This window comes from Ornithodoros turicata, chromosome 5, assembly GCF_037126465.1.
Source record: "Ornithodoros turicata isolate Travis chromosome 5, ASM3712646v1, whole genome shotgun sequence".
Lineage (NCBI taxonomy): Eukaryota > Metazoa > Arthropoda > Arachnida > Ixodida > Argasidae > Ornithodoros > Ornithodoros turicata.
Window position 1 is genome coordinate 80,388,593 of NC_088205.1, and position 18,588 is coordinate 80,407,180.

General features: G+C 47.7%; 3 protein-coding genes across 7 annotated transcripts in view; 1 reads left to right on the top strand and 2 right to left on the bottom strand.

The window, feature by feature from the left end:
• LOC135394949 (male-specific lethal 3 homolog) overlaps positions 1–10,807 on the bottom strand; it is a 151,391-nt gene extending 140,584 nt beyond the window's left edge. For both annotated transcript variants that reach the window (XM_064626049.1, XM_064626050.1), the window contains exon 1: positions 10,607–10,807. The gene's annotated coding sequence lies outside the window, so the exon portion shown is untranslated. The remainder of the gene's footprint in view (positions 1–10,606) is intronic.
• On the top strand, positions 125–12,767 carry LOC135394947 (allene oxide synthase-lipoxygenase protein-like). Of its 3 annotated transcripts, none has more exons than XM_064626044.1 (16): positions 125–202; positions 1,394–1,894; positions 3,612–3,653; positions 3,724–3,843; positions 4,890–4,987; positions 6,111–6,243; positions 6,309–6,404; positions 7,536–7,632; positions 8,437–8,554; positions 8,622–8,714; positions 8,773–8,833; positions 9,688–9,790; positions 9,860–9,951; positions 11,635–11,814; positions 11,882–12,045; positions 12,455–12,767. In XM_064626044.1, exons 2-16 carry the CDS (start codon positions 1,403–1,405, stop codon positions 12,567–12,569), a joined length of 2,004 nt encoding a protein of 667 aa, XP_064482114.1. In that variant the 5' UTR covers positions 125–202; positions 1,394–1,402; the 3' UTR covers positions 12,570–12,767. The 3 variants fall into 3 exon arrangements, with proteins under 3 accessions (XP_064482114.1, XP_064482112.1, XP_064482113.1); XM_064626042.1 differs by lacking the exon at positions 125–202 and adding an exon at positions 272–380; XM_064626043.1 differs by lacking the exon at positions 125–202 and adding an exon at positions 1,138–1,302.
• A 548-nt stretch (positions 12,768–13,315) lies between these two features.
• The window catches only part of LOC135394951 (tripartite motif-containing protein 3-like), a 31,485-nt gene continuing 26,212 nt past the window's right edge, over positions 13,316–18,588 (bottom strand). For both annotated transcript variants that reach the window (XM_064626055.1, XM_064626056.1), the window contains exons 3-6: positions 17,082–18,584; positions 15,707–15,916; positions 14,736–15,080; positions 13,316–13,770 (exon numbers count right to left, since the gene is read on the bottom strand). In XM_064626055.1, the coding sequence (XP_064482125.1) occupies positions 13,618–13,770; positions 14,736–15,080; positions 15,707–15,916; positions 17,082–18,584 (2,211 nt within the window). In that variant the 3' untranslated portion in view covers positions 13,316–13,617. The remainder of the gene's footprint in view (positions 13,771–14,735; positions 15,081–15,706; positions 15,917–17,081; positions 18,585–18,588) is intronic.

An 18,588-nucleotide genomic window follows, 5' to 3' on the forward strand; every position in this document is an offset into this window, starting at 1 on the left:
CTTGTAGTTCTGGGAAACTTTCATCACAGAAGGAGCCTTTCGGAATAACAATGCTACACTGCATAAGTGAGTAATGTGGACAGGCGAAATATGTTATCGTTTTGCCAGACGTCAAAAACGCAGAGCCCGGGAGCCACCAGCTGTGTGTAGATCACGACTGTTCCAGCTGTGCTTTGGCAGTCAAGTCGTGCGAGTTCGTCAGGTAAGTACCTTTCGAAGAAACGTCATTTTATGACCCCCCATCGCTCGTAGTTTTTCTTGCTTTCTTTTTTTCTCGCAAACACTGGTTGACTTGTTGCACGTGCAGATTTCGTTGCGCGTCTGTTTTCACATTGTATATCGTGCGAGCCATGGATGGCAATCGGTTGCAGGTCATCGCTGTAAGTTTTTTTTTTTTTTTCTCTTGCTCTCGATCCTCATTAGAATTTCTGTAAAGTATTTTTTCTTTTTGTTCGTAATTTTGTCGTTAAATACTTTTAACTGTGTTCCGTGGATATCCAGTCATTATTTTATTATATTTTTTTCCTCGAGAGAAAGTGACGGGTGAAAGAGGGATGAGGAATGACTTCCTGTCTGTTTTGCGCGTAAAGTTTGAAATCGTCCTAAGCGGTATAAATGGTGATAGTGATCTTAGTGCTGTTCCATTTTTTTTTTAGTGATACTTTGTGGATTGAAAATAGAGCCTGGATGCTTTCTGAAAAAATAATATGCTGCTGCTGAGATTAAAGAAAAAGAAAAAAGAAACCGGGCGCAAATGCATTTTGAAACGCTGGTGTGTACGAGTCGAAAGGTGGAATTCCGCTACATTAGACGCTTTCGATCCATCGCAGTGCAGAAATCTGCTGATTCGTATACAAAGACTAATATGGAGAATTTTTGAGGAACTTTGGTTGTCACAGGTGTAATGTTAAGAGGAGGTTACGTCCCTATTCAGCCAAGTTGTGTATATGTGACGGGCCCTAAATCGTTTGGGTACCCTTGAGGTACCCTTTGACACTTCTAATACTGCCTGGTACGCGTCCTCCATCCATCGCTTTACTTTCCGTGTTAGCAGAACCGCATTTGGAATCAATTCACGTTCATAATCTAGAAGCGTTCTCGCCAAGGCTCCGGAAGGAAGTTTGATGATATGAAGGCAATGGGCCCCTTGTGCATTGGCGACGTTCGTCACGTGATGTCACGCCTGCCTCCCAGTGAAAGCTTAACATGATGTGCCGTCATTCGTATGTCCGCGAAATTGAATTGTGTCAGCAATATTCGCGCGCATGCGCGTAGTGACTGTGATTCAAGATTGTCACAAAGGTAAGGTCTCGTACTACACAGTTAACGTTGCAGATTTCACGCGGCTGTTCTTACATAAATCACTCAATAATCGTTCAATGGCTCTGTCCAGACACCCAACATGGGGAACGCTATCTCGACGCGATTGAACGCCGTGTACATCCTCAAGGTGCGAACCGGGGACCGCCAGAAGGCCGGGACCGACGCCAATGTCTACGCCCGCCTCCTCGACGCCAACGGGAACGCAACGCGAGACATTCACCTGGACAACTTCTTCCAAAACGACCACGAACGGGGCAAAGAAGGTCGCTACTACATCGACCCCGAACCGCCCATTGGAACGCCGACCGTCTTCGAAGTCTGGAGGGACCGCAGTGGGATCTCCGACGACTGGTTCCTGGAGGTCGCCAGCGTGGTACATCGGGAAACGGGAGAAACCGTCATGGTGTTTCCCGTGAATCGGTGGATATCGGCCGAGAAGACGCACGTCTTCCAAATGTACGACTGTCTTCTGCCTCAGAACGATGCCTTCGGAAATCAGCGGTCCGACGAGCTGGCGCGTCGCAGAAGGATGATGGAATACACGCAGAACCTGGATGGGGCTCCGGTCCAGGTATGATGGTGCTCAATATGGAAGGGTGGAAATGTTAGAGAGAGAGAGAGAGAGAGAGAGAGAGAGAGAGAGAGAGAGCAACTTGGGACAGTCTGGAGCCACCGGGTGGAAATTTTTTAGATTAGAGTTGTGTTCGACTGTGATGGTATCATCCTGCAGGACGTCGTAGTACTTGAGATAAACGAGAAAAACGAACAGCATGCTTATACCCGGTTTCGGTTTTTTTTTTTCTTTCGGTTTTTTTTTTTTTTTTTCGGTTTCGGCTGTAAGCAAGAACATGTGATGCCGTGCCTTAGCCAATACCCAAGCAGCAAAGTGTACTGAAAGTCGAGTGCAATAGGGGTGGACGGTATGTGTCTTATCAATGTTCTTTACCCAAGCAGCAAAATGTACTGAAAGTCGGGTGCAATAGGGGTGGACGGGTAGGTGGAAGGCCTTGAACAGACTCGTGAAGCTAAGGAACATCGATAAGACACATACCGTCCACCCCTATTGCACTCGACTTTCAGTACCTTGTGCTGCTTGGGTAGTTTCACGAGTCTGTTCAAGGCCTTCCACCTACTCGTTCACCCCTATTGCACTCGACTTTCAGTACATTGTGCTGCTTGCGTATGACCCAGATAAAGTTGATTGAGGAGTGTTTTAAGATTTAATCAAACCGTGATAATTGAATTTGCAATTCCGTTCGCGAACGCGAACGGTGCGCCGTCGTGAACCGAGGAGCGTACCGGCAGCTTTCTTGCTTGACATAAGAGAGATTGCATCGAGATCCGCCGTATTAGGCGACGTTTCTCCTCGTCATGTTTCCTATTAGTGAGTTTTAGTATATCGTATACGCGGTCGCCTTAACGCACAAGAAGTCTTCCGCGAGCAACCTCAAATATGCGTGTGGTGGGCAAAATTAATCCCCACGCCGACCATTGATAAACTGCACCAAAACGGACCGATTGGAACCAACGGGGCTCGATTGCTCTTACGTTGGGCCCTATCATCAACAGCTATCACCTCTCCGAACGATTATGTTGTACTGCTTCCTGCGCTAGGCTCGGATGTCCTGATGCGATAGCAAACAACATCCCTCTCCCCTCTCAGCTGTGTTGCGCTCTTGTAAATACGCCCGTATTGCGCAGAGAGTGATGCAGCGTGACTCATCATAACGCAGGCTGCATTGAGAGCACGGCACCACTCGCAGGCTGGACAGCCTGTTTGCCGACTAATCAGTTTCGCATTGTATGAATCATGACATTTCAAGGCTGGGATTACATGGTTAGAATAGCTTGAGGCACTGCGTAAACGAGACAATTATGATCATAAGCGACGCCACAGTGGTCGGCCTGCGGATTAAAGGGGTTCTGAAACGATTCTGCCCCTTTTTGAAGGAGTCATGTTGATGTTGCGGGATGTCGTCTCTGGAATAGGACGATCAATGCCACATTGCTCACGGAAGGTGTACATTGCGTAGTAAAGACGTGATCGAGAAATTTATCTTTAGGGAGTTTAGCAAATGAATTAGAAATACCAAATACGGAACTATGTTGCAATACGGAGCTATGTTACCGAGATGTAGCAGACTACATTTCTTCGTACACCTGAAGTCGACGCTACGGGAATTCGATATTGCGAGCCATTCACCTTTCCCATTCTCCAGGGAATTTTTTCCAGGAATTTTTTCCCGGGAATTTTTTCATTTTTTCAATTATTTCCCTCATACTCTCAGGTGCGCTGCCTTCCGGAAGAAGAAAAAGTTGCCGGCGACACGGTAAGTATCCGGCAACATCTCAAAGAAAGATAACAATATGTCGAGCAATGATTAACGATGAACACCGCAGAAAGAAGTCCAAACCCTTAAGACAAAGATAGAGACCAAGCTCATTCGCGCTACATCCACGCCCTGGACTTCTCTAGCGGATCTCAGCAACATTTACAAGATGGGACTTCCCGAACCAGCCGTAAGTGAACCCAAAGTTTTATTTCGAGCCACCTTCATGCCAGTGTTGTTGGTCGACTAGAACTGTTGTAGCATGCGAGGTCGGCCGAGGCGCACTTCAGTCTGAGGCAGGATAAACGGTCTCCTAACCTACTTCTGCAAAAATATAGTTCCAAACAGTAGTAAGATAACCATGCATGAATGAAGGCTAGAGATAACGTCACATTTTAGATTGGACCGCAGCAGCAGCAGCCAACACTGGAATTAAGAAAACTACCATATGGAATGCAGAAGAAAGGGCAAGTATATATACAGGGTGCCTCGGGCTAAATAATTCGCGAACGGGTGCACCAATCAAAGAACGTTTGTTTGTATACAAGTATCTGTCTGATATCACCTACAAGCTGCGCACCGTGTGAATGAGTGGGAGGCGCTCATTATTTAAATAAAAATTCAAATGTATTTTGTGAAACAAAAACGTAACTTCTAAAGCAAGGCGCCGTCGGCATTAAAATGGGTACTACCCCTTTCGGAACCTTTAGTGGACACCTTTAAGAGAAAAATCTGCCACCGAAGCCTGTCATTTGTTGCAGTAATGAACTGGTTTCGGTTCACATATTTATGTCGCGGCTGGTCACGGTGAAGCGCTAAAGGACGCTCTTCCACTCCCTTATCCACCAATGAATTACGTCCTTTTGCGCTTCGCCACCACCGGACCGCAGGGGATTTTACTGAGACACCCTTGTATAAGAGCTTCGCACTCAAGCTTTAGGTCGCCACTTAGATGTACAAATTTATTCAACGTCACAGGCTTTACGCAGTGCCCATTTCATCGCATCATAATTCATCCTAACCCATCATTCGACTTCAACGTAACGTATCACTGGACATGAACTTCAAAACCTATCGCTCGGCTTCAACACTGGACATTCTCTTCGACATCACTTCACATCGCAGCCCATCACTCAACAGCACATCGATACCCTTCATGTGATGGTGAATGATGCTCTTGGTGGCCATCATGATCGAATTTGTCTCTCTTTGCACTGAAGATGACGTATTTTACAGAGCACTTGCCGATGGAAGGAGGATTCTTGGTTCGGCGCTCAGAGGCTACAAGGGCTCAACCCGATCGCGTTGCGCCTGTGCTTGCTCATTCCGCCAGAGTAAGGTTCTTTCTTCTTCTTTTTTTTCTTCTTCTTCTTTCTTTCTTTTTCTTTTTTCACTCTTCTTCTTTCTTTTTCTTTTTTTCGCTCGTATTCCGTCTGCAAGCTTAGACAAGTTGCTGCGTTTACTTATGGCATCTTGGACTGGCAGCCACCGATTGCTCTAGAGCGCTCGCTCTATCTTCTACCGGCTGTACCTGCAATGTACAGCTCGGAGCAGAGTTAACTTGAACGTGCCTCCGACCTGCGGAGCGGGAAGAGAGCCACCCTTGCGGCGCTTACGAGAAATAAAGGGAAAGATTGTTTCGACTGTGCCAGTGGTGCTGCGGGGGTGTGTGCCTTGCCATGAGCTGTTGACTCGGCATCGCATTATACCGTCAGCTGTTGTTATCATCGCGAGGTTTGTTTGGTTTTGCGGCGATTATGTAGAGGTGTATGCTGGCTGATATCGCAAGGATGCAATAGTACTGCAATGCCGAGTCAACAGCTCATGACAAGGCGGATACCCCCGCAGCACAAGTGGGACAGTCGAAACACTCTTCCGGCTCCGCATGTCGGAGGAGCGTTCAAGTTAACTGTGCTTCGAGCTGTACGGACTTAGGCTCCGTTGACACCAACAGGTGTATACACGTCCGTATGACATTAAGGCGCATGTGACTTCCTGAAGGTCACGTTCGCCCACCGCGTCCACGACGTCAGGAGTTGTGCACCAAACTACACCACCGACCTTGCACACCATTCCCAATGTTTTTCTTTATCACGTCACCCTAAACACCACTCTTCTTCTTCGTAATAGCTAACATCTGGGATTGCTACTCCACTTGACACTCCCTCGAGTCCACCAACTGATGTGTTAAGCAATGCAGAATGTAACGCGTTGGAGCCGCGAAAGCACCTGTGCTGTGATCTTCCGTGAGATCTTCAACAGGCCATGCAACGCAAGCCGAAACAGTGCGCACCGAACACTGTGCCAGGTAGACTGATAGGGGGAACAGTAGTGGGACGCAGGCACAGCTAAAGTGAGGCTAAAGTAAGGCTAGGTTGAGACCAAGGCAAAGTTGAGGTGGCGTTGATGTGGAACTAAGACGATGAAACTAAGGTGAACTTATTTTTATTTCCGGAGATTTCAAGCCGACGAGATGCAGTTACTGCCCTTTCTGGAGGGAAACACGATGGAGGAGACGATCCAACAGAAAAAGCTATTCTACGTCGACCTCAAGCTACTTCGCAACCTGCCCTGCAAAGACGACAGAATGGTATACCACTACGAACCGTCCAGCGTATACAAACATGCTGCAATATAGGGGCGTATCCTCCGTAGATCGTGGCGCCCATAGCGCTCTTCTATTTGAACCACCTGGGAGAGCTGCTTCCAGTGGCGATACAGTTGTTTCCGGACAAGTCGTGTGACAACCCTGTAAGTATAGGTAGTACCGAAGTCTAACCATGTTCGTGTAACGTCTATACGTTTGAATTGGAGCCCGCTTGTTTATTTATTGGTTTTACTGTCGCTTACTCTGAATAAGCAACAGTATATAGACTCACTTCAGTGCGTGACGTCATAGCGAAGCGGCGGCGCTGCTGTCCTGTTTGGTGTAAAGTCACTAGATTGGGAAAGTACCGCCATCCTCTGATCTTTGCCGCCGCTATCTTGGAACAACAATGGCGGCTGTAGTGTACCAACACATGCAGCGGCCGCCATTGTTGTTCCAAGGTCGAGGCGGGAAACGGAAAGTATGGCGCTACTTTTCCCAATCCAGTGACTTTAGTTTGGTGGGCAAAAATTGCGCGATCATCGTTTCGCAGCGGTAAATACGCCGTACACACCATGCGGTTTCCTACTCATTTTTCCCCACCAGCGACATCTGCTACATGCGCATGCGCAGGTGCACCCTCTTGTTTGCAAACTGAAGTGGGTCTATACTTAGGAGTTCGGTGGTGTCGATAGCTGTACTGTGGAATTACCTCTGCTCAGCATTACGAAGTAACTTTTGGAAACTGAAAGTAATTAGTAAGTAAGTAAGCAAAAGTAAAGTAGTTCTGAGGTATGTTTCGTGTAACGTTGCTCATTTTGAATATAATTAATTTACTTTGCTAAACCCTGGCGAGGCTTTTTCATCACGCTGTAATTGCTCGGAGTTATGTGCATGTGTCAATGCCGTAATCGGATATTATACGACATTTTCGCAACACAACAGCCCCCCGTAGGTCGATTCTGCACTGTCTGACACAACATGAACATGAAGGCTAATATACGTAAATATCGGCACGGAAGACCATCTCAACTGTATCCCTGCGTTCGCGAAACGGAGCTCTCATGTGCCTTTGTGGGGTCAGCAATATGGCATCGTATTGGTCATACACATAATGTCTTCCTGGTCCTCTGTCGATCCTTTGCCCTCGTTTCCCTCACTGAATAGAGTTATTCCTGTTTCTCATCTTTTCTTCGTTAATAATTAAAAGATACCTGCAATAGTTCATAGGCTTTTGGTACTTATTTATGCCCCAAGCAACGTTTAAGAATAACGTTGCCACTGCTTTGTCGTAGGTCTTCCTGCCCAGCGACCCGCAGGACACTTGGATGTTGGCAAAGATGTTCTTCAATCACGCCGATGCTATGGTGCATCGCGCATGGCTGAGTCTTGGTACGTGCCTATCTAGCAGACTAGAGTGACAGGCTTCAGTGTTGTCACTACTATTATGCTCATAAGCAGTAGAACACAAATTGTATTTATTTAGTTTCTTCCCTCAAGTCATAAAACCAATATAATACAAAGATATGACACGCAATCCTAATCAATCCTAATATAAATCCTAATCAATCTTGCAGCATGGGGTAGTTGGTATTTATAGAACATAGCAAAGCAGCACACAACGGACGAGGCCGAACAACACACCTGCTTTATTTACTGTTTTATGCGACAAGTTCAGTTGTAAGTAAAACAGGTGTGTTGTCCAGCCTCATCAGTTAGTTGTGTACTGCTTGGCTCTCTATGTTCTATAAATTCTCGCGAACGTTGCGTATTTCTACCAAGATTTGAAGGAACTGACAAGAATTCACAAGTTTCGGTTTCGCGTAGCGGTAGGTGACGTCATCATGCGCTCCAAGCGTTCGTCTCCTAGCAACGACACATGCCTCTTTCGGAAACGTGCCTCTCCGGTCCGCGTTGCAGGATGGCTACCAGATCTGCTTTAAAGTCGTAAGACGACCTTCGAGGTGATGGCGCTACTGTTTCGCAACAATGTTGCCAGTCGGGAATCGGAGCAGGAGCATGTTTGCGCCATATTCCTTAAAATCATACATTAGATGTACGCAACTTCTTCGTCACGTTCAGAAACAATCTTTAAACAATAGACACGCAAGTTTTTGGTGGTGTAGGTTAAGTAGATCTGTGAAGACACGCAATTTCGTTAGGACGTGACACTTCAAATGAAGTTGCTCCCCACAGGAAGGACCCATTTGCTAATGGAGAGCGTATGGGTATGCATGCAACGGAATCTGTCACAGTCACACCCAGTGTACCGACTTCTTGCTCCGCACTTGATGCATGTCGCTCAGACCAACGCGTACGTGACCACATCTTCCATGAACTTCAATACGTAGGTCGGATTCATAGACAGTAAAATGACGCAGGTCCATTCTGGAAACTTACTTTGCACCAGGAGGATGGATGGACACCTGCACGACGACTGGAGTTCGTGGACTGACGCACATCCTGAAGAGGGCGTAAGATGCGAACCAAAGTTCCTTTCTTTTTCGTGCGTGATATTGTATTCTGTCTTAGATTCGAAGAATTCCGCATTGGAGACGACCTCAATCTGCCAAAGTCTTTTGAAGCTAGCGGGGTACGTCTCTCTCTACTCTCCTTACCAACAAGACGCATTCCAGGTCAAGCACTAGCACCACGTTTATAGTTATGATTGAATATCCTGCATAAGACGCGTTAAAGGTTTAAAGGGACCGACTGGAACCAGTCTGGAGCTGGCCAGGAGCCATAAGACTTGTAGATGAGTGCCAAGTGCAAACCCTTAGGAAAATAAAGCGCATTCGGTTGCGGAGTGATATGACGTAAGAAGTGCTGGTTCGAGTCCCGCACCAGCCTGGTTTTGCAACCGATAGCCCTATTAGTGTTGCTTTGGTTTCAGACAAGGTGTATGTCCTTCATGTATATACAATGTGGTCAATGTGGCGTGTGCGGTGGCGTGTCAATGCACCTCCTTTCTTCGCAGCTTTGCGCACTAACTACGAGCCGTCAAAAAAGAGACGGAGCCAAGGGCTCATTTTCGGCGAATTTATTTCGGCAATTGCCATTGCATTACGAGTGGGACTATCTGCTATACTGAGTAAAATGACCACGCGGAACCCATTTCCGCTAAGAAAACCTTAAGTTGCCTTGGGAAATTTCGGAGTTCAATTCAATAAATTAAGTTTCCGTCAATTGAAATGAAATAAAAATGTTACCAATATGTGGCAAAAGTTATTGGCAGAAAAAAGAATCCTTTGACCGCATGTCTCTACGGGGCCTACGTTTTTTACTACGAATTTCTATCGTGGTTGGCGGACCACCCTGTATGTGCTCGTCCTTAGATGTATGTCATGAGTCATGACACATGGGAGGGTTACAATTTGTTGCAGTGCTACAGTTTCATTGCTTCTCTTCAAAGTGTTTGAGCAATTATCATTCTGTCCTTCCTGCAAGGTAACGAGTGACGTCATCGAAGCGTACCCCTTCCGAGACGATATAACTCTTATCTACAACGCCGTTCGGTCCTATGTCGACAAGGTTATTTCCTTCTATTACGGTAAGTGACTCTATACATTTGAACGCTGTTCATCATAACTAAAGCGAATATGACACGCCGATGGAACAGTCGAAGAAGGAAGCATCGGAAAAGACAACGAGTTGCGAGAATGGCACAAAGAACTGCACAAGGAACAGTCTCAAGGTGGATGCGGTATACAGGTAATGCGTTGATTGGCATTATGCTTTATGCAACGGAGAACGAATCATGAACAAGACTGTGGCCAGTCTTCTTCATGTTCACCAACTCGCACAAACTGCCACTATTGTTCAATTTCTTTGTTGAGAGAATGAGAAAACTATGAAGAGCCACGGTAAAAAAGAAGAAAAAAGCTTTTGCATTCGTTGAAAAGCGACGCTACACTCTTATCTTTTTCTAATTCTAATAATAATTAGTAATTCTCTAATTCTAAAAATTCTTATCTAATTTGGCTTTCTCTTCTAAACCGTAACATTACAAGCAGTACCTATCATGGCGTGACCTCCTTTGCAATTTTGATTGATAGAAATGATCTTTAGTGCCAGACTTCGCCTATCTTCGCGTGACTGCCAGATAGAGACAAAGAAACATGAACTGGAAACATGACCCAGTGTTTACGAGGTTGCAGGCTCGAATCCGACCGAGGGCACCAACAACTTAGTGGCATAGTGCCCGCTGCTCAGACACACTGTCGTCCGCGAGGTATCTTAAATAAGGCGTGCCGTGCCGAGATCTCAGCGATACCTTAAAGAACCTTCAAAATAATCCCAGTTACACCGCGATGTAATGCCATGAATGGTCGGTATTAGAAAGACGGTGCAAGAATTAAGCTCTTACCTCCGTCTGCGGCACAGTTCCAGATTACATGCGCAGCGGGCAAAAGTAGTTCCGAATTCCGATATCACTGTCCACAGCACCTATCCAGCGTCCACTAGAGTTCTACCAGTAGTAAAGTACACCATTCGGACCATATAATTCGCATCATTTCGCAAAATGAACGGCAACAACCAGCAACGGACGAAGCAGCCATGGTCCAACCGAACATGTCTAGCTCTGCAAAACGGCAAACTGATCGTTGCACGTGCCTTAGGAAGAGTGAAGATAAGATAAGAGCACCGGGTTATCAGCACAACCGCTAGACTGGAAGCCACGCTGTCTCCCCAAGCAGCACAATGTACTGAAAGTCGAGTGCAATAGGGGTGGACGGTATGTGTCTTATCAATGTTCCACGAGTCTGTTCAAGGCCTTCCAGCTACCCGTCCACCCCTATCGCACTCAACTTTAAGTACATTTTGCTGCTTGGGTCTTTTCTCCTTTTCATACACGTGGAGTTGAGATTGCGTGTACCCAAGCAGCACAATGTACTGAAAGTCGAGTGCAATAGGGGTGGACGGTATGTGTTTTATCAATGTTCCTTAGTTTCACGAGTCTGTTCAAGGCCTTCCACCTACCCGTCTACCCCTATTGCACTCGACTTTCAGTACATTGTGCTGCTTGGGTATGCGCGTGAATGTCTGTTTCCCAGATAAAGAAAACTGTATTCGTTGGGTTTATATTCTATGGTTATAGGGAGATATTACATACGTGAGTTCGGCCCACGAGGTACGCCGAGTACATCCCGTGCTAGGGCCGCGAGGCAACTGAGGCTATCCGAAGTATACGAACAAGGGTCTTATGACCTTTCTGTATGGTCTCGATACTGTGCCTCTGAAAGGTCAACGTCTGGAAGTGTGTGGACTCTCAAATTCCTCATCATCTGAGCACCAGTCTGTTTCAGCAATATCATGTTCCTAGCGCGGTCTCGCAATACCTTCTGCGCCTATGAAAGTGTATACCGCGTTATAAATAATGCCGTGCCTCACCAGGGAATACCTGGAAACACTGAGAGCGGCTTCACGGCTGTCGACCAACTCATCGAACTCGTAACGGGCTTGATCGTAAACTGCACTGCATTCCACTCCGCTGTCAACCTGTCTCAATACGACGAAGCAGGATTCCTGCCCAATTACCCGACCCTCATGCGCGGTAACATACCCAGGGACAAGGTCAGTCCATCTGATCTCCATTTAGTCCATCGTCCATAAAGTATTATCGAGTGATGTATGCTTTCAGGTGTCGCGTACGGAAAAGGACCTGGTAGACCAGCTGCCCAACAAGGACACGACCCTGCAGGTGATCACAGCACTTCGACGCTTAAGTGCGCGCCCCTCACATGAATTGGGAAACCATGCCGTGCAGCACCTGTGGCATCACAACGACGTTAAGGCACATGATGCGTAAGTGCTGTGGTCCATACGTGTCGGGTTTGGATTGGTCTCTGTTGTCCGTCAGTTTCTTGAGCATTGTCCTCGCGTCTGAATACCTGGATGAGGCAGACGACACAGTGATTTGATATGACATGTAGAGAGAGAGGGGAGGAGGGGAGAGAGAAGGAATCTAGCGGACCTTCTTTAGTGTATAGACTGCGTTAGTAAGGGCCCTTCTGGGATGTCTTGTCGGCAATTTATTAGATTCACCAGTGGACGCGTGCCGTAGGTGTGAGTTCTTCGCTTCTGACACCGCTGCGTGTCTTTAACATCCTGTAGGTCACTACCAGTACAGTGAACAGTACGAAAAGCCCGTGCCCAGCGCGTAAAGTTTAACACTTACTCTATTTTTACAATGTCCGACGTGATGTTCCCTCAGGCTGAAAGAAGACTTGGCGAAATCAAGCGACACCATCAAGCAGAGGAACAGAACACGGAAATACAGCTACGTCTGGTTGGATCCTGATGTCATACCAAACTCGGTGTCTGTGTGAGGGATGTCGTAACGGAAGTCCTGATATTGAACGTGTCGTACATGCGTCGTCCTGTCATGGACGACGACTGACCAATCAAAGAGCTGGTCAATACGTATTTTTGCTACCCTCCAATAAAGTATTTTACCCATCTATTCTTTTTCACGATGCCTCATTGAAGGCAATCTATATGGCTCAAAATAAAAATATTTAACCGTATCCTAAAGTTGGCATCAGCATGTCACGTAGCACCGCTGTACAGCAGTTCCAGATAGCTAACTAATGAAACAAGGCAAATATAATGAAACTATAACAGTATGGATGGATGACAAGACCAGACAGGACAGGACAAGCACTGCTGCTCCGCGCTTGTCCAGAACAGCGCTTGTCCTGTCTGGTCTTCGCGCTGTTATTTTTTGCTATGTCTGGATACCAACTAGACCAGATTTCCAGCAGTTTCATCAGAGAATATACAGGACGGAACTGTGGCTTGTTCAACGTGGTGTCAGGCCTTACTAAAAGTCGTACGTCACGCGACATGCGTTTGCTGGGTACATGTCCCTATGGTTCAAATTGTGTAGTCCGCTACCTTAATTTAAAGTAAAAAAACTGTTAATTCCACTTATTATAAGAATTTAAATATTAGCTATCTGACTATAGGAAACTCAACTAACTAACCATTAAAACTAAACACTCAAGAACCTAACTAAAAGCAGCCTGCATCGATATCATCAACAACGGATAAGAAATCAACCACACCAACGCAGTTATCCGAACTGTAAACTGTTACCCCTCTTTATCACACACATTTCCCCCGGTACATCAGTACAAATGTACAATGTATAATGTACAAATTCCACTGCATCCCAAACAGATTGCATAGTTCCTCTCTCGATGACTAGTTCCTCCCACACACCACCTCTTGAATACCAAGCACAGCACTTATAGTCCTTTTGGAAGATGACAAGCTCAGGATATGTTACCTTCTGCACGTATATTGCTATGCAGCTATTTGGCTAACGTAAACTACGACAGTCAAGATTGGCACCAACGCTGGAGGACAAAAGCTTCACTGTAAGTACTTGTATACTTTGAGGCAATGGTTGCCAGAATCGGCGACCACGACGTTGCCGTCGTCCGTGAGGGCGAGTCCTTGGGGACCGTACAGAGGATCGGCGCTGCTATTGACGAAGGACAGGAAAGAGCCGTTGCTGTCGAAGACCTGTGGGACGAGTGCCGTTAAAAGGACTTTGGTATCCAAAGGTAACATACATTTGGTAGTATTGTGTGTTTCTTTTTTCTTTACAGCACCGCAGACATGACGCATGGTTCATATCAAGACATTAGCTGTCTCCGGTTCGTCAAAAAGTGCACATGGTTGTATAAAGGAGTGCAAACCAAGTGCGCAACATATGTCGCCCTCGCGCAAAGTACACTGCAAAGTACAAAGTACACAAAGCTAAACTTAAAGAAGAGTGTAGGTCTCTGATCGGTTGTCACGGAGATCTGCTCCTTGTCACAAGGTCTGAGGTCTACAACTCAAGCAGCACCAGGCGGCCTATCTTTGCAAAATTGGTGGCAAGTATGCCCTAGGTTTGTACTGCACTTGTGCTGCGTGCCCTCCAGCGACCTTTTCCGATCGAATGACGATGTGTTGTGCAAGAGCTGCACCTACGGTAAATCGAATGCGGGAACATGCACCGTTGGCACTAGCACACAAAATGCAGCCCAACTGAAGATAGCTAGTATGAATGGTCGTGGCGATTGCTGACCTCTATCTTGTTGTCCTATTACGACTGCAGCCGTGCTAATGCAATGACTTTTAGCCTTCCGAGTATAAAAATAACGTCGCAATGGCGACTGCCCTCCAAATCTTTGCCGATTCCAGGCATGTCATGACTGTTGCTGCCTTGTAGCCATGACATAACTATGGTGTGGTCTTATCCATTCCGACGACTTTGCCATGACTACCCCTGCTATCTGTCCCAGTACAACCCCTCCAATATCTATCATATATCGCGTGTGACTATCAACGATACTGACATTATCTTTGGAGCATATTTGTCGCGCTATTACGACACGACCCTTACTACCGTCGCCACAGTTCAGGACTATGTCAATTGAGACGTGTGTCAGTTATCTCGTCATGACTCCTTCTGTACGTCCTATCGCGTCGTCTATACACACCTGTATCCTGCTGTTACCCCAGTCAGCGACGAGGATGTTGTCCTGGGCGTCCACAGCCACACCAGTTGGAGCATTGAATTGACCCAGCCCTTCACCGTGTGACCCGAAGGACGCGACGAAGTTGCCTTGCGAATCCAATATCTTGACACTGTGGTTGTGAAAGTCGGACACAACTATCTGGTTCCGGCTGTTGACGGCGGCGTAGTGCGGACCGGCGAAGTGGTTGCTTCCCACACCGCGGGTACCGAAGCGTCCAAGAAGCTTCCCGCTGTCGTGGAATACGAGGACGGAGCTGCCCCGGTTGTCCACCACAACGATGTGTCCGTTCTTGTCGACGGCAATGCCCTGGCGCGAGAAATTATGCACACATAACGTAAAGAACACCGCTCCCGTGGTTCGGTCTCTCGAAGTCTAGTGTTGCCAGTCAAAGGAAGCTTTTCATGATTAGAGACCATACTGGCTTGTCACGCACGCATTGGGAGTATGCTGTACTTTAACAGGACGAGGGACAAGCTACGTCGGAAGACAACTATATTTCAGTCCGTCAATAGCGGTATGATGTGCACGCGTAGTGCATGTAGAGCAGTGCTGTTACACCACGTATTACCTCCAATGGAAGTCAAGTGCTCTGTGACGTCGACATAATATAAAAATGGCTGTGCACGACGCAGACTGGACACAGCACATTGCCTACGTCAAGTCTGCCCTTGTCCTGGGCATCCTTATGAGCTCTCGATAGCTCAGCCATCAAACGGCAGCATAATTCCTGCACGTGCGGGAGGTTCGGCACTCTTATTACTGAGATCTCTTTGATAACCATAACTGTTTGTTTATTTTCTAACAAGTTTTTTTTTTCTGGGGGGGGGGGGGGCTCAGGCAAAAAGCTGCTATTCAAAGCAGCTTGCGTACGTGGGCACGACATTTCGCAGAAATTTAACACAAGGCGTGCCCCCGTAGAAAGCACATCTTACCTTCGGTCCTAGGAGACGGCCTACGCCCAAACGGTTTATGAATCGTCCATTTGGTTCGAAGACACTGATACACTTGTTCTCGTAGTCCGCCACTACGAAGTGCCCCGCCTGCGTGAGTGCCACTCCGGTTGGCCGCTGCATTTGGCCCGCTCCTCGCCCTCGGATACCGAAACGCAAGCGGCATTCGTCGGTCCTGCTTGTTCCAAAGACCTGCGGTGTCATCGTAATTTCGTTGGAAAGATATACTTTTCAGTGCTAGGACTCAAGCAATAAAAGCGACATTAAATCACGTATAGCCGCAATTTTCCTGTTGCAGCATCAGTATCGTCTTTGAATCTTATCCAAATGCGACTGTGCGTATGGACATTTATCAATGTGAGTATACGTGTCATATCTGTACCGACATATTCAATACGTACAGATGCATATAAAAAGATATTTGTCATAACATGCCACACACCAATCTAAAGCTCACATGAACGAAGACAACAGTGACACGCCGACAAAATGTCCTGTTAAAAAAAAGTACAATCCTTCCCGGTCTGTGAGGTGATGAGGCATGGACACGATAGAGGGCTTTGGAATACGGGGCCGAAGAGCTTTGGGGCTCCAAAGAAATAGCGTCGTCCCCACAGCACACACCAATAGTAGTAAGTTTTAGTGCAATCGTACCCAAAGGCGATAGCGTACGTAGGGGGTAGCTACAGCTTGGAACAAAAGATTACGGGACAAGGCATCTGCGTATTTCTCCATCGGAGCGGCTCCCAGCTAGCTATCAGGAAGGGACCGAATAAGAAACGGGTGGCCGGTTATTCTACCCACCTCTCAGTATGTGTGCCCACTCCTGTTTGCTGCTTGATTGACGTTGCATTAGAGAAATGCGACACCCCTGTGTTCCGTACACTTTTGTCCCAAGCGCTGTACGAGGCGTTAAAACTCACTAATAACTCAAACAGCGCTTCGGGTTTTGTGTGTATCAGTTATCATTTGAAAACAGCGTGGGGCCCAAATGCTAGCTTGCGTCACTTTCGTGCCCAGCGTAAATCGTCTTCAAACAACCCAAAACGTTGAGTACAACAATTATACAAAAACAACAACAACAACAAAATAAAAAAGTCTTGCTCTACGATACCAATTTTTACTATACGCTGTATGCGAAGCTTTTTTTTTTTTCATTTTGGTTTTATGTTTTGTAAGTCTTGGTTGGTTGCCGTAGCGGCGCTGGAGACGAGGAACACATTCCTATAAGCTCCGTGCGGAGAGGGAACACCGCGCGCATTATATAGCGCAGGATTTGGGTCCCCTATCGTCAGGCACTCTGTCATAAAACTCTCTAGTATGTCCGCATACCAATACGAAAAAACCTTAATCTCACCTGTACACACTGATTATTGCTGTCAGCAACCACTACCATGCCTCCCGGTGCCGCGCAGACGCCTTGAGGGTTACTGAGTTCTCCTCTAGCTCTTCCCCTTCGCCCGACTCGCCTCACCAAGTCATCTTCACCAGGTACTCGAAGAAATGAGAAACCGGACCGACTACTCGTGCTCATATGCCTTCGAGTCGACCTCGCCCCTCCTGTTGCCCTCGCTTTCCCCGGTGGCCTGTCGCCGCTGGACGAAGACTCCTCTTCAGACGCCACGGCGCGTACCGCGAAGGGACTTCCCCGAATCGGACGTCCAAGGAGTGATATACCCAACGTATAGTTGCCTTCTCGGAGCACGGTAAAGACGACGTCATAGCTGCCATCTCCTTGCCGTATCACTTCAATCGGGCAATTACCGTGGGGACCGCTCAGATGGGCAGCCACCAGAGACGGGCCCGGACCTGCGTGAACTAAGTTTCCGAAGCGATCTTTCGGCGTGATGTTCACTAGGGCTTGTCGGCCGGCGATACAACGTGCTAGTCCGGCACCGGCAGCTGTCGTCTGATGGGCAACGGCGCTGTGACTTTGAAGTCGTCCTAGTCCTAACAAGGCAGCGCGAAGCGTCGACAGGGCACCGTCGTCGTCGAAGTCGATGCAGGCGTTTTCTTCGGGGCCCTGCGGGGCGTCCAGTAGAGAGAAGTGACGTAATTTCTGAGCCAGCTCGTTATGAAGCAACGCAACCTCCGTATCGGAACCACTTTCGAGAGCCGCTTCCGCAAAGTCACAGCTCGCACTCGCTCCAGCTAGAGCGGCTTCCAGGGCTCCTCTTTGAGCTTCTAGAATAGTCCTCTTATGTGCGTGTATTTCGCCGAGTTCCGCAAGCAGAGCGTCTTCTCGGCCACGGATGACCGTTGCCAGTTCATTGAAGCATATCGTAACTCGACGGGCAGCCTCGTCGTGTCGCTCGTCGAGCATACGCGTCGTAGCGGTAACAGCGTTGATGGCGTCACGCAACGCGGGTGTCCGTGTGCGAGCTTCGTCCAGAAGGGTTCGTATGGCGACTCGCAGGTCCTCGGCTGCTTCGCGGATGCGAGTCGTGCGATGACCGGAATGTTCTATGTCGGTGCAAGTGACACACACTGCCGTTTCACAGTCGCGACAGAAGAAGCGTAGGGTTTGGCTGCTGTGCTTCGGGCAGAGAAGCAAGGGTTCGACGGGTTTGCCGCCAGGCCGGTGCAGTGTGTCTCCGTCACCGGTACAGGGATCACAGGAGGAACAGAGAGGAAGTGAGCATGCAGGGCACTGGCGTGGTGAGGGCCCTGGCGTCCCGCAGCCCGAACAGGGTGGAGCTTCCATGAGTCGTTGAAGTAGGCTGTTGTCCGGAAGGCCGGGAACGCCCTCTTGGGGCAAGATGGACTGCTGTCGACAAACGGGACAGCTGAGAGTAAGGCTCTCCGCCGGGACGTAACTTTCCAGACAGGACTCGCAAAAAGTATGCAGACAAGGCAGAACCTGC

Excerpts from the sequence above, each read along its gene's own strand:
- LOC135394947 (XM_064626042.1), top strand. The coding sequence starts at position 351 with ATGGATGGCAATCGGTTGCAGGTCATCGCT. Across the intron at positions 3,654-3,723 it reads AAAAAGTTGCCGGCGACACG|AAAGAAGTCCAAACCCTTAA; the intron begins GTAAGTATCCGG and ends TGAACACCGCAG. Across the intron at positions 6,244-6,308 it reads CCTGCAAAGACGACAGAATG|ATCGTGGCGCCCATAGCGCT; the intron begins GTATACCACTAC and ends TATCCTCCGTAG.